The sequence below is a fragment of the Electrophorus electricus genome, chromosome 4 (genome assembly GCF_013358815.1).
Source record: "Electrophorus electricus isolate fEleEle1 chromosome 4, fEleEle1.pri, whole genome shotgun sequence".
In the NCBI taxonomy this organism is placed as follows: Eukaryota; Metazoa; Chordata; class Actinopteri; order Gymnotiformes; family Gymnotidae; genus Electrophorus; species Electrophorus electricus.
In genome coordinates, this window is record NC_049538.1 from 12,484,236 (window position 1) to 12,495,717 (window position 11,482).

Consider the following 11,482-nt stretch of genomic DNA (forward strand, 5'->3'; position numbering starts at 1 on the left):
AGAGAGAAAGCGAAAGAGGGAGAGAGAGAGAGGGAGAGAGAGAACTTTGTCACTGCATTACTGATTGTAGTAGATCATAATGTAAAAAGAAGGTTAAAAAGGATTAAAAAAATATTTTAAACATTTTTCTGTCATTCAATGGGCCTCATATCCCCCGTCTGTTACCGCCCACAAATATCCATAAACGGTCAATGCAAATCACCTCATGCATGCTTAAATATGGAGGCGTCGCTTTCACTGTGTGGCCTTAGCAGTGGCAGCACCAATAAACACAAGTGTCAGTGACAGCATTTAGTAGCAGCAGTCACACGCCGTTACAGAGGTGACACAAAAGTGGTCAGATTTAAAAGCTGGAAGCTCATACATTCTGACATGCCGCCTATCGGCGGTGTGCTCCGTAACAGAACGAGGCAGAAGCGCTACAGGGAGGCGTAAGGAGGACCGCGCTCTGATGGTGGCCTGTTCGCCCAATGCGTAGGGAAGTTGGCTGCACCAGTATGTCGGTTTAATCATGCCAGCCAGTACGGCTGGCGCGATGGCACTTCAGGATGGTCAGATAACCCATCGGTCTGTCGGCTAATTCCCTCTGTGACTAACCAGTTGCCAGGAAACCGAGGGAGCACGGTTTCGGTTGGTCTCTCTAAAACTGGCTGCGACTCAGTACAGACGGTTCCAAGAAAATGGCTCTCTGAAATCGGCCCGTTAGCCAGCCATCGCCGTTGGCAAGAACACCGCCGCGTCTGCGCCTTGTTCGGCTGCCGTGGCATTCTAACCATGCCAAACACGGCTGCTGAGCCATACACAGTCATTCTAGCCTTTTAGAAGTGCGCAATCGTTTTAAAGATGTTTGCAGCCTGTAATTACCCACAACTATTACCAACCCAGAGCGAGTTACAGCTCCTTTTGGATTAACAAACTGCAGACTGCAAACACTTATCTGCAACAATAAATATGAAGACACAGATACAGGCTAATTAACTGGTGTACTCAAATAAATCCATAAACACATCAGACAAAAACACAATAAGCAGACCTGTTTGTTCAGGCCTCAGGTGAACTGAGTCATGAGCCATCATATAGCACATGTTGGTGAAGATGGTGTGGTTCTTACCTTCTCCGTATCTGTGCACACCTGGATAGCATTGGGGATCAGGCGGGCTGTCTTTTCTTTAGTCATGGAGCAAATGTCCTTCAGACGGACCGTCAGCTGTTCAAATACACGCGTGTGCGTGCGCGCGCACACACATACACACACACCATGCAACACACACATACACACTCAAACATATGCATAGACACAGATGCAAAACACGTGTAATACAAACACGAAATACACAGTCAAAATCCTTGCGCTCTGAAATGAAATGCTACATTATTACCTCATTATGCCACTGAAATTAATATAAAATATAAAGGTCCAAAGAAAAACACACACCAGTGTCTCCCAGCGAAAGATGTTGCTATAGAAACAGATCCAGTTCTCGGAGAGGTAGAGGCGGCCCTGCAACAGGATGTCCCTCTGCAGAGCGCAGGAGTAGTCTGCAGAAGTCAAAGGTCAATGGTCAAATCTCAAATGTTTGTCAGTAAGGGGAGCACACGGGTTTACAACCACACCAAGTACCACTGAGCACTGAGCATGCAGTAGAGGCCAGTGCATGCGCGCGCGTGTGTGCACGTGCGTGTGTGTGCACCCACCCACAATGAGTCGCTCTGTGTCCGGCAGCTGCTTGAAGAGCTTCCGAAAGTCCTCATTCCGCTGCTTGTAGGTGGGGCTAAGAACCTGTGGGAGACATGGAGTGAGAGGTAAGGAAATACACACACACACACACACACACACGCGCGCGAGCACACACATATACACACATAGGCTGAAACAGGCCTCAGGCCTGATGCTGGTTGCTCCAGAGAGCAGTCTAACTGGCTCATGGTCCACACCATGGCCAGTCTTTATAACACACATGTCATCACACACCAGCTCATGAGCTGCACCACCTCACGAGACAGTATGGAGAGCGTGTGACTGTCCAGACACCTGGCCCCTCGAGCAACACATACCAAATACCAGAGGTACTGCACTAAAAAAATCCACATTCGTTTAACAGCTTTCCAGGGCTATCAGTGTGAGGAAGCTGTTATCATCACTGTGGAAATAATGCCTGGAGATGTCACTAAGACACGTCTGTAAAGGGTCATCGCTGAAACCATGCTGTGGCAATGTTACGGATAAGGACCATGCCTGTGGAGATGGTGAACAGTGGAGTGTTATCTCTCTAGTCAATATTGAAATGAGTTACTGAGTCACTGCAATGTCATTACAGCATGCGCACGCGCATACGCGCGCACATACACACACACACACAGAAAAAAACGGGCAGTTTATAAAGCTAAGGGCGTAGAGAGGTGAATCTCTCACTGTTGCTATGGAAGCCCTCCACCCCCACACAGTCACTCAGTCGCTGGTAGGTTCCTCTTCTATTGTGAAATACCAACTATACCCAAGACAGCAGATCCCAGGTCCCACATCAACACCACCCAAAACTCCCAAAGGATTAATAAACCCTCCACTTTAACAATATCGTGACCCCCCATCCAATAGTGTACAGGGACCTCTCCAAAACCCCATCAAAACCCACCTCCACCTACAAGGTGGCAACTCTACACCATCAGCCAAAATAGTGGGGTAGCATGACCTCCACCATTCCTCCAGCTCTCTGGTTTCAGCAACTCCCCCCCCAAATATGTCAACTCACAGCAGGGATGTCCTCATCTTCTTCATCGTCATCCTCCCCCACCTGGCTCTCCGTGGACCTCCAATGCCAGTCATCGTCCCAAGCTGAGCCCTGAAGCAGCCACCGGACCAGGGCTTCCTCCAGCAGGGCATCCCAGTCCCTCCCATAGCCCTCCATCTCCACCTCCATGACCCGCTAACACCCAAAGCTCTGCACCCCAATACTGCCACTGCAACAACGCGTCAGTGCTCAGACCTTCGAGCCTTCCTGGACAAGGCTGACGGGAACTCGTCCTATAAAATGCGGATCCACCTGATCTGACGGCAAGTGTTTGGAGGATCCGCTTCTGGGAGCTGTCACTGTGCTAGTCTGTGCTGACTAGTGCCTCATGATTGCAGTGTTTGTCACACCCATCCTCCCACACACACACACACACACCCACACACACATACACACAGGCCACTGCCCTATAGTAACCCTAGCACACAGATCTGTTATTATGCTGGAGTCAGTTCTAGTTTGTTTATCTTCTTGCTGGACGAGCGTGTGTCCTGCAGTGCCAAGACTCGGTCCTTCACACCCATGCAGGGCTGTAAAAAACCTCATGTAGTTTAGTGTGTCCTGCCTCCAAGCCTGTTCGTTCGGCTCTCTGCCTTTCAGAGTCTCTGTCTCTCTCTGCCTGTCTCTCTCTGCCTGTCTCTCTCTGCCTGTCTCTCTCTGCCTGTCTCTCTCTGCCTGTCTCTCTCTGCCTGTCTTTTTCCTTGTCCCCCTCTTCTTTCCTCTCTTTCCCTCACTTCAGGTCTCCTTTCCTGTGCGGACGTCTCCTCTCTCCTCTAGCGATGGTCTGGTCTTCTCATCATCAGCCTCCAAGTCCTGGGCAACGCCGAGCTTGCTCCTCTGTGCTTCTAAAGTTCTCACATCCCACATCCTGTTACAGTTGGTCCTCAGTGGAGACAGACAACTCCATCGCCACATAGAGCTTCAGGAGGAGGGCCCCTGGAGCACCTCGAGTGGTGCCAATGCCAACCCTTATCACGTGTCGGGCTCTTTAAAACACTTCCGAAGCCTCCTAAACACACCTTATGTCCACACTCCCTTTCTCTCTGTCTCTCCATCTCTCTCGTTTTCTGTTAAAGAAGGGGTCTTTTGGAACAACCTAAGACTAAGTATTGAAGTTGACCAAAATGTCCTGTGTGAGCAGTCTTAGATTTCAGAAAAGGGGAGGCTGTGTGTATGTGGGAGTTTGTGTGTGTGTTTATATGTGTGCGTGTGTGTTTGCTGAACAGGTAAAGTTAGTTAGCCATTAACTGCCAGAAAAACAGTAAGAGCAATTGGTGACTGGTACCAGGAGGAGTACCAATAAAGTCATCTGTCTCACCCAACCACACACACACACACACACACACACACACACACACACACACACACAGAGGCATGTTTTGTTTTGTCCTGATAGGTTTATATTGTCCCAAGAAATCACCAGGATAAATTCCACTACATCTGTATCTCCTACAGATAACTTTGTACATAACTCTAATACAGCCCGCTGGCAAACTAGGCCAAGCGTGGCATTAACACTGGTGGACAGGGCTATTATACTGGTGGAAAGGGCTATTATACTAGTGGACAGGGCTATTATACTGGTGGACAGTGCTGTTAAAACTGGTGGACAGGGTTATTATACTGCTGGACAGTGCTATTATACTGCTGGACAGTGCTATTATACTGCTGGACAGTGCTATTACGCTGGTGGACAGGGCTATTCCACTGGTGGACAGTGCTGTTAAAACTGGTGGACAGTGCTGTTATACTGGTGGACAGTGCTGTTATACTGGTGGACAGTGCTATTCCACTAGTGGACTGTCAGAACAGTCTGTCCCATGGAAGTAGTACTGAGAACAGAACTGAAACCATGACTAGCCAACAGTGCAGTTTGTGTGACAGTGGCTGTTTACTGTTCGATATTTATTTTTAACTCTCAAACCTCGGTGCATTAATAATGCTGTTGGACAGCTGAACAGTGCAGCCTGTGGTTCCCATGGTTATGGGCTCAGAACTCACATGTGGACGGTTGAGCTGTAATCACTGATGTTTCAGTGCCATGGGAGATCATCACTGCCCACCCACACACCCGCACACACCATCACACAAATGACATCCAACCCTCTCTGATATGAGCACAGTAGTCATTGACTATCAAGCTTTGCACCTCAGCTCTGGCCACTGTGACGCTTAAAAAAGCCTACGCACTGACCTGGGATCAGTTTTTGCATGAAAGTCAACAGTGTTCAACCTTCTCCGCTAGGCTGAAGGTAGCAGCACGAGGCTACAGCAGCACGATAATCACGCAGCGCAAGGCAGAGTACGCGGATAACGGGACAGTGGTAGCTCAGACTTGTAATCGGAAGGTTGCTGGTTCATGCCCCGCTACTGTTGGGCCCCTGAGCAAGACCCTTAATCCTCAATTACTCAAGTGGTACTCGGTCATAATTGTAAGTCGCTTTGGATAAAAAGGTGTCAGCTAAATACCGTAAATGTACAGTACTTAGGTACATTTTTGAGACTGTGTGCTTGGTTATGAAAACCTCTGGAGATTTTGAAGTTTTGCTCCAAAAGTGTTAAAAAAAGATGCGTCCTACTTTCATTGCGTCTACATCTGTGAGGAACCTTGGAGAGTTCCTAATGTATGCATAGTGCAAGTCTGCCAGAACGCAGGGAAGATTAAAAGTAAAATTCTATTATACCTTTGATAAATAATTAAAATTTAGTGCCCTTGTTTTCAGAGGCAGAAAACCCCCACACAGATTCCACTCCGACACAAGTAATATTCCCTCAGTTAAACAGGCTAGAAGGAAGAGGACACAAGCAGAATAAAAACCTTTAAGGATTAGCATATTGGTCCCAACAGAAACCAAACACCGTCAGCGGATTTCTGCAGTCCAGCTGCGCCCCCTGCTGGTACTCATCGGGAAGACGCGAGCACATTCTGCCGCAGGTCCTTTCCTGACTATTTCTGTGGCGCTCTTCAAGGTTCAGGTGCTGTTGCGCACTTGACCTGAAGGCAGCAGCTCGTCACGCTCCTCCTGGAACACACCTGGATGTCCTGCTCTGACACGGCTGCTTCAGCTTGTGACTGGCCATGGTAATTACCTGCTTAAAGTTTAACGACATTTGACGGAGGGAGGTTTGGGCCACGGCTGAGATCGGCATTACAATCAGATGAGAATTAGGAATAAAGTACGTTGTCCACAAAATGAGGTTTTACACTCTGGGTCTGTGTGAGTATATGAGGAGTTTAAAGCACATTCTCAGAGATAAGCAAACTTACTAAAGTAAATAAGGAGTTAAAACGGGAGAAAACGTGTACAAAAAGTGAACTTTGATTAAGTTTGTTTAATCATTCCATGCAGGCTGACATAGCATGGCATGAGAAAACATGTAGGATTTAAAATGATTTAAATTTAAAGTGATTCAAATGTATAATTTATGAGTGTGATCTGTGATTTATGATTTATCAGAGACCACTAAACCAACAGTCTCAACTTCCTGGAAAAACATGCCCCACCTGCTACAGACACCTACATGTAAAGACACACTAAGTAAACACACACACACACACACACACACACACACACACACACACATGCTGTTGGAAGACACCTACATGTATAGACACACTAAGCACACACCCACACATGGAAGACACCCAAGACACCTAATATTTACAGACACCCAAGACACCTAACATTTACAGACACACAAGACACCTAACATTTACAGACACACAAGACACCTAACATTTACAGACACACAAAAAGGTAGACATTAGAACATTAGAAGGCACAAGCAGACCCCTACATGCACAAATAGACAGACAGACCTAAAACAGACACAGACAGACAATCACACACACACACACACACACACACACACACACTTAAAAAAGCAACAAGAAGTGTTACTTACATTGTACCAGCTCTGGCTTTTCTGTGAGGGAGTGGTAGAGAAAAACAACAGTGAACAGGAGGGAGACTATAAATACTAGAAGGCTATAAAAACCTATCTATCTATAGACTCACACACGCATGCACGCACAGTGTAAAGGTCAGCACACACCTGTAAAGTGTCACACGAAAGGGATTTTTCAATGAGCCCTCATTTACAAACACACACTCGCAAACATGAATTCATGCCGTGCTCATACATACACACAGACACAAATGCACACAGACTAAAACAGACACAAACACACACATATACACAGACACAAAACACACACACACAAACGCACACATACACACAGACACAAACGCACACATACACACAGACACAAATGCACACATACACACAGACACAAACTCACACAGACACAAACGCACACAGACTCACACAGACACAAACGCACACAGACTCACACAGACACAAACACACACACACACACACACACACACACACACACACACACAGACACAAACACACACACACACACACACACACACACACACACACACACACACACACACACACACACACACATTCAGACCTTTACACAAATAAAACAGTACTGGTTACACAAAGCAGACATAGCATGGAAGATAACACAGATATACAGATCTCAATAAAGAAAACAGGGCAGTGACCATTAGAGGGCAGCATAACATCAGTGCCTTGCTACACCAAAAGCAACAGAGAAATCTACAGAATGTTGTCTCAATATTTAATGAAGAAAATAAGGACAGACATTATTTTTAGCCAGTGGCAATGGGCCAAAAACAATGACTCATTAATTACATCTGACTGCAATATGGCAAAACCCAGGTATGATAAAATAATAACAATAAAAGTGCTTTAATGTACCTAAATCAACCCGATACAGCAGCAAACACATGAGCAGGGGGAGGAGAGTGAGGATTTGGCTGGTCAGTATGTCAGGACCAGCATCTTTGTGCTGCTTCCACAAACACTTAGGCTAGTTCATTTCTGCAGTATTACAATCATTTCCTGGGAAAGCATACAGCCGAATGATAGCTGTGTTTAAGTTGTTAGTTTAGTTTCAGTGTTAGAGACAGAAAGAGAAGAAATATTCACTTAGGCTGTCCTTTTTCCTGTAGTCTAACTCACACACACTACTACAAAACAAACTACTGTAAGGCTTAAAGAGGCTTGCACACACACACACACACACACACACACAAACACACAGATAGACAGACAGGCAGACACACATGTGCACAGGTTTGCACGCACGCACACTCGCGTGCACACACACACAGAGAAAGAGAGAGAGAGGTTCTAGCACAGGAAATGTGGGTTCATCTGGTGTAATGCTAATCAAGGTGTGAGACAGGTCTGGAGAGAGCACAAGAGAGAGACCAAAAATGAGAGAGAGAGAGAGAGAAATGCAAAATTAGTGTGAACGAAAGAGTTAATGTTTATGAGAGTGGAAGGACAAAAAGAGACACAGACAAACAGGCAGGCAGACAGACAGACAGGCAGACAGGCAGGCAGGCAGACAGGCAGGCAGACAGACAGGCAGATGTGGATTATTGGCTGAGGCAGATTATTGGGAGGTAACTGAAGGCAGGACTAACAGGGGTCAGAGGTGAAAAGAGGAGCAAGAAGTGCTTACTTTAATCAGGTTTATCCTGTCATACTGCACGGGAGACGAAGACAGGAGGAAGGCGGCAGACCGAACAGAAAAGAGGAAAAAAAAGTTAAAATAGATGTGCAATGGACAGGGACGCACACCTTCAATCCCAAACACACAGCTCCGAGAGCTCATCCAGCAAGGAAACCCACGAGAGATTCTGGAGTCCGAAAGAAGGGGAGGGACATGTGACGTATCGGGGAAATGACGAAAGCGTGAGGAACAAAGAACAGAGAAAGAGAGTGAGAGAAAAAGAAAGGTAGAAAAAAACGGAAAGAGGGAGAGAGAAAGAGTGGTGGATAGAGAGGTGACGAGAGGTGGAGGGAGAGAGAGAGAAAATATGCTGGGTGTGAGGGTCTGTGGGAGTGGGTGGGCAGTAGCACTTTGTGTTGCCATAATGATGGAGTCTGCTGAAGTAAGTGGACATTTCTGCACCCCCACATCAAGCACACTTCACTGAGCTACGGCGACCCCATTACACCCCCCCCCCCCCCCCCCCCCCCGCAGGAGAGATGGGCCGACCCAAACCGCCAACCCCCCACAGCAGGAGAGTTGGGCCGACCCAAGCCGGAATACATCGGAGTGAAGTCAGTAGGGAATAAACACAGTACTGTAGTAACGCTGCGAGTAGCATAGACAGAATATGACCTTAAATTAAACAAATAGAATGACATAGCACTGAATACAAAACACACAGGCTATATGTGGGCATGCATAAACACACACAGACACACAACAGACAACACGAAAATGGTTGACAGCTATAAATATCCAGCCAGAAACTAACATGAGCGTGAGTGAAGATGCCTGCTTTAGATAGTCGCTTACAAGAGCATGCACCGAGGAGAAAAAACAGCGTCGGAAAACACATGAGAACAGGATATCTATAACAAATAACTCTGTGGTGTGTGTGTGTGTGTGTGAGTGAGTGAGTGAGAGAGAGAGAGAGAGAATAACAGAGAGAGCTGTAGAGAACTAATAAAAAGTTTTTAGACCACAAACATTTGTTGTTGAAACATGTACATTGTACAACTGCCACATTATACAAAGGAAAGAGAAACAGAATATAGATTAGAAACAGAATATAGATTAGAAACAATTCATATTAGAAACAGAATATAGATTAGAAACAGCATATAGATTAGAAACAGAATTCAGATTAGAAAATCAAGGAGCAAATGTGAACAATGTGATAATAGAAACACCAGGATGAAAAAAAACAGTAAGGGTTTCTTTTTTGTTTTACACTCCATCCATCCATCCATCCACGGTGGTTTTCTATTTTGTTTTTAGTCACTGCTAAAATCATTTTGGTACCAACTAAAGGTGACATTTCATATTACGTCACCACAGTGTACACCATTAATTACAATCTAATAAACCAAGTAAGCAAACACAGACAGGGTACTTACCCTGTACACCTTCCTGTTCGCGGTTTCCTCCGTGTAACAGTGCAACAGTAACAGGGGAACCGGATTAAAAATGGCGGAGTACTTCCGTCCAGGCCCTCGCAGATTACGAGGGCTCTGGGCGGCAGTGGCGTCAGAGAAGGGGGAGGGGCGTAATCTGGTGCTCAATCTCGGGGCCAAGCACGGATCCGTCTGAACGGATGAGACTCTACAAGACTCTGACTGAGAGAAACCCCTCACTCTCCTGCAACAGACTCCACGCATTATCAGCTGTTCCATTCAAGGATCTTATTTAACTCCAGCCTCGCTCAAAAGAACACAGGGGGAAGTCACTCGACAGTGGAGATCTGAGTGAGTCCTGGTCACCTAAATGGCTGCACCGCATATGAAAACGTTTAGAGCCGACGTGGCAGCTGAACCAATCTCTTGGAAACATCCACATATTTGAGGGTGCAGTGCAGTTAAGTTGAAATAAATTGAAAAAAAAAGCCGATTTCTGCAGGCAGCGAGTTTGTGGTATTTTGAGGATATGTTGATTATAAGGGCAGTGTAGAGCTAGTGTACCTGGATCTAGACGGCACTGAGGCCAACAGGATGGTGCGGACGACAATCTGAAAAGGGGACCGTGGGCAGGAGGAGGGGCCAACAGGTTGACAGACAGTCTTTTCCTCAAGGTACTCACTCAGAAACGTAAGGCTAGTTTCATATTTCAAATTCATGTAATTCATCAATTTTTTTGCCTGTTATCATTATAAAACTTTTCAACTACGACTGTAGTTCTTTCAGTGCTGTGGGTCTTATGATAAGCTGGATGTAGCTGTATAGTTTTAACTTTTATCTGCACGTGTTGCCTTCTTCCGGCCCAGAAAATCACCTCTGATCACAGCCAATGACATAACTGGAAAGCTCCAACTACACAGAAAACTACAGTAAACCATCCAATCAGGATCGAGAGACCAGAACATCATGACCCCTGTGAGAGAGCTGGGATCTGGGGTTAAATGTGTGAGGTTTTTATCACTATTGGGCTAACCACAAATGTTTACTAGCAAAAGCCAGGCACACACACACACAAATGTAAGGTTTTTTTCAGTTAATTAAACAAGTTAATGGAAAATAACTGGCCCGCAATCAACACGCATGCTCTTTGACACGATCCCAAAGGTCATTTGGCACACATGAGAACAATAAAAACTAAAATAATTATAGAAATATATAATTATATAAATGACCCTAATGCACACGTAGAAGCCCCACAGCATGTAGGCAGTTGTTGGGAAGTGGAGTTTGGGGTGATCTCAGGGGGGAGTGGCATTTGGGGTGATCTCAGGGGGAGTGGAGTTTGGGGTGATCTCAGGGGGAGTGGAGTTTGGGGTGATCTCAGGGGGCTCTGGTTTGAAGGGATCTCGAGCAGTGGTGTGACGGCCCTGTACACACCTTGGAGATTTTGGAGGTACTGCGGGTGGACTGGGTGGAGTAGGAGCGGCTGACCAGCTGCTCCGGGATGGAGGGGGACTTTGGGGTGTCGCAGGGCTCAGCGCTCTTCTCCACCATGACCTCCGCCTCCAGGGACGCTGCGCGGGGCGAGCGACAATGGCTCTGCAGGACAGGGGAGCAGGTGGGACTGCTGCAGTGTGAGTTACTGGCAGTGCTGGGAGTGAGAGAGAGAGAGAGTGAGAGAGAGAGAGAGAGAGAGA

General features: G+C 46.5%; 1 protein-coding gene across 13 annotated transcripts in view; it reads right to left on the reverse strand.

Moving 5' to 3' along the window:
- gramd1bb (GRAM domain containing 1Bb) overlaps positions 1–11,482 on the reverse strand; it is a 49,885-nt gene that overhangs the window by 12,143 nt on the left and 26,260 nt on the right. For 8 of the 13 annotated variants that reach the window (XM_035524991.1, XM_035524993.1, XM_035524990.1 and 5 more), the window contains 6 exons: positions 11,223–11,436; positions 8,359–8,382; positions 6,696–6,716; positions 1,696–1,780; positions 1,436–1,539; positions 1,112–1,207 (listed from right to left, as the gene is read on the reverse strand). In XM_035524991.1, the coding sequence (XP_035380884.1) occupies positions 1,112–1,207; positions 1,436–1,539; positions 1,696–1,780; positions 6,696–6,716; positions 8,359–8,382; positions 11,223–11,436 (544 nt within the window). Of the gene's footprint in view, positions 1–1,111; positions 1,208–1,435; positions 1,540–1,695; positions 1,781–6,695; positions 6,717–8,358; positions 8,383–9,788; positions 11,203–11,222; positions 11,437–11,482 lie in introns of those variants that run through there. The other 5 variants (XM_035524995.1, XM_035524994.1, XM_035524997.1 and 2 more) reach the window with 2 other exon arrangements.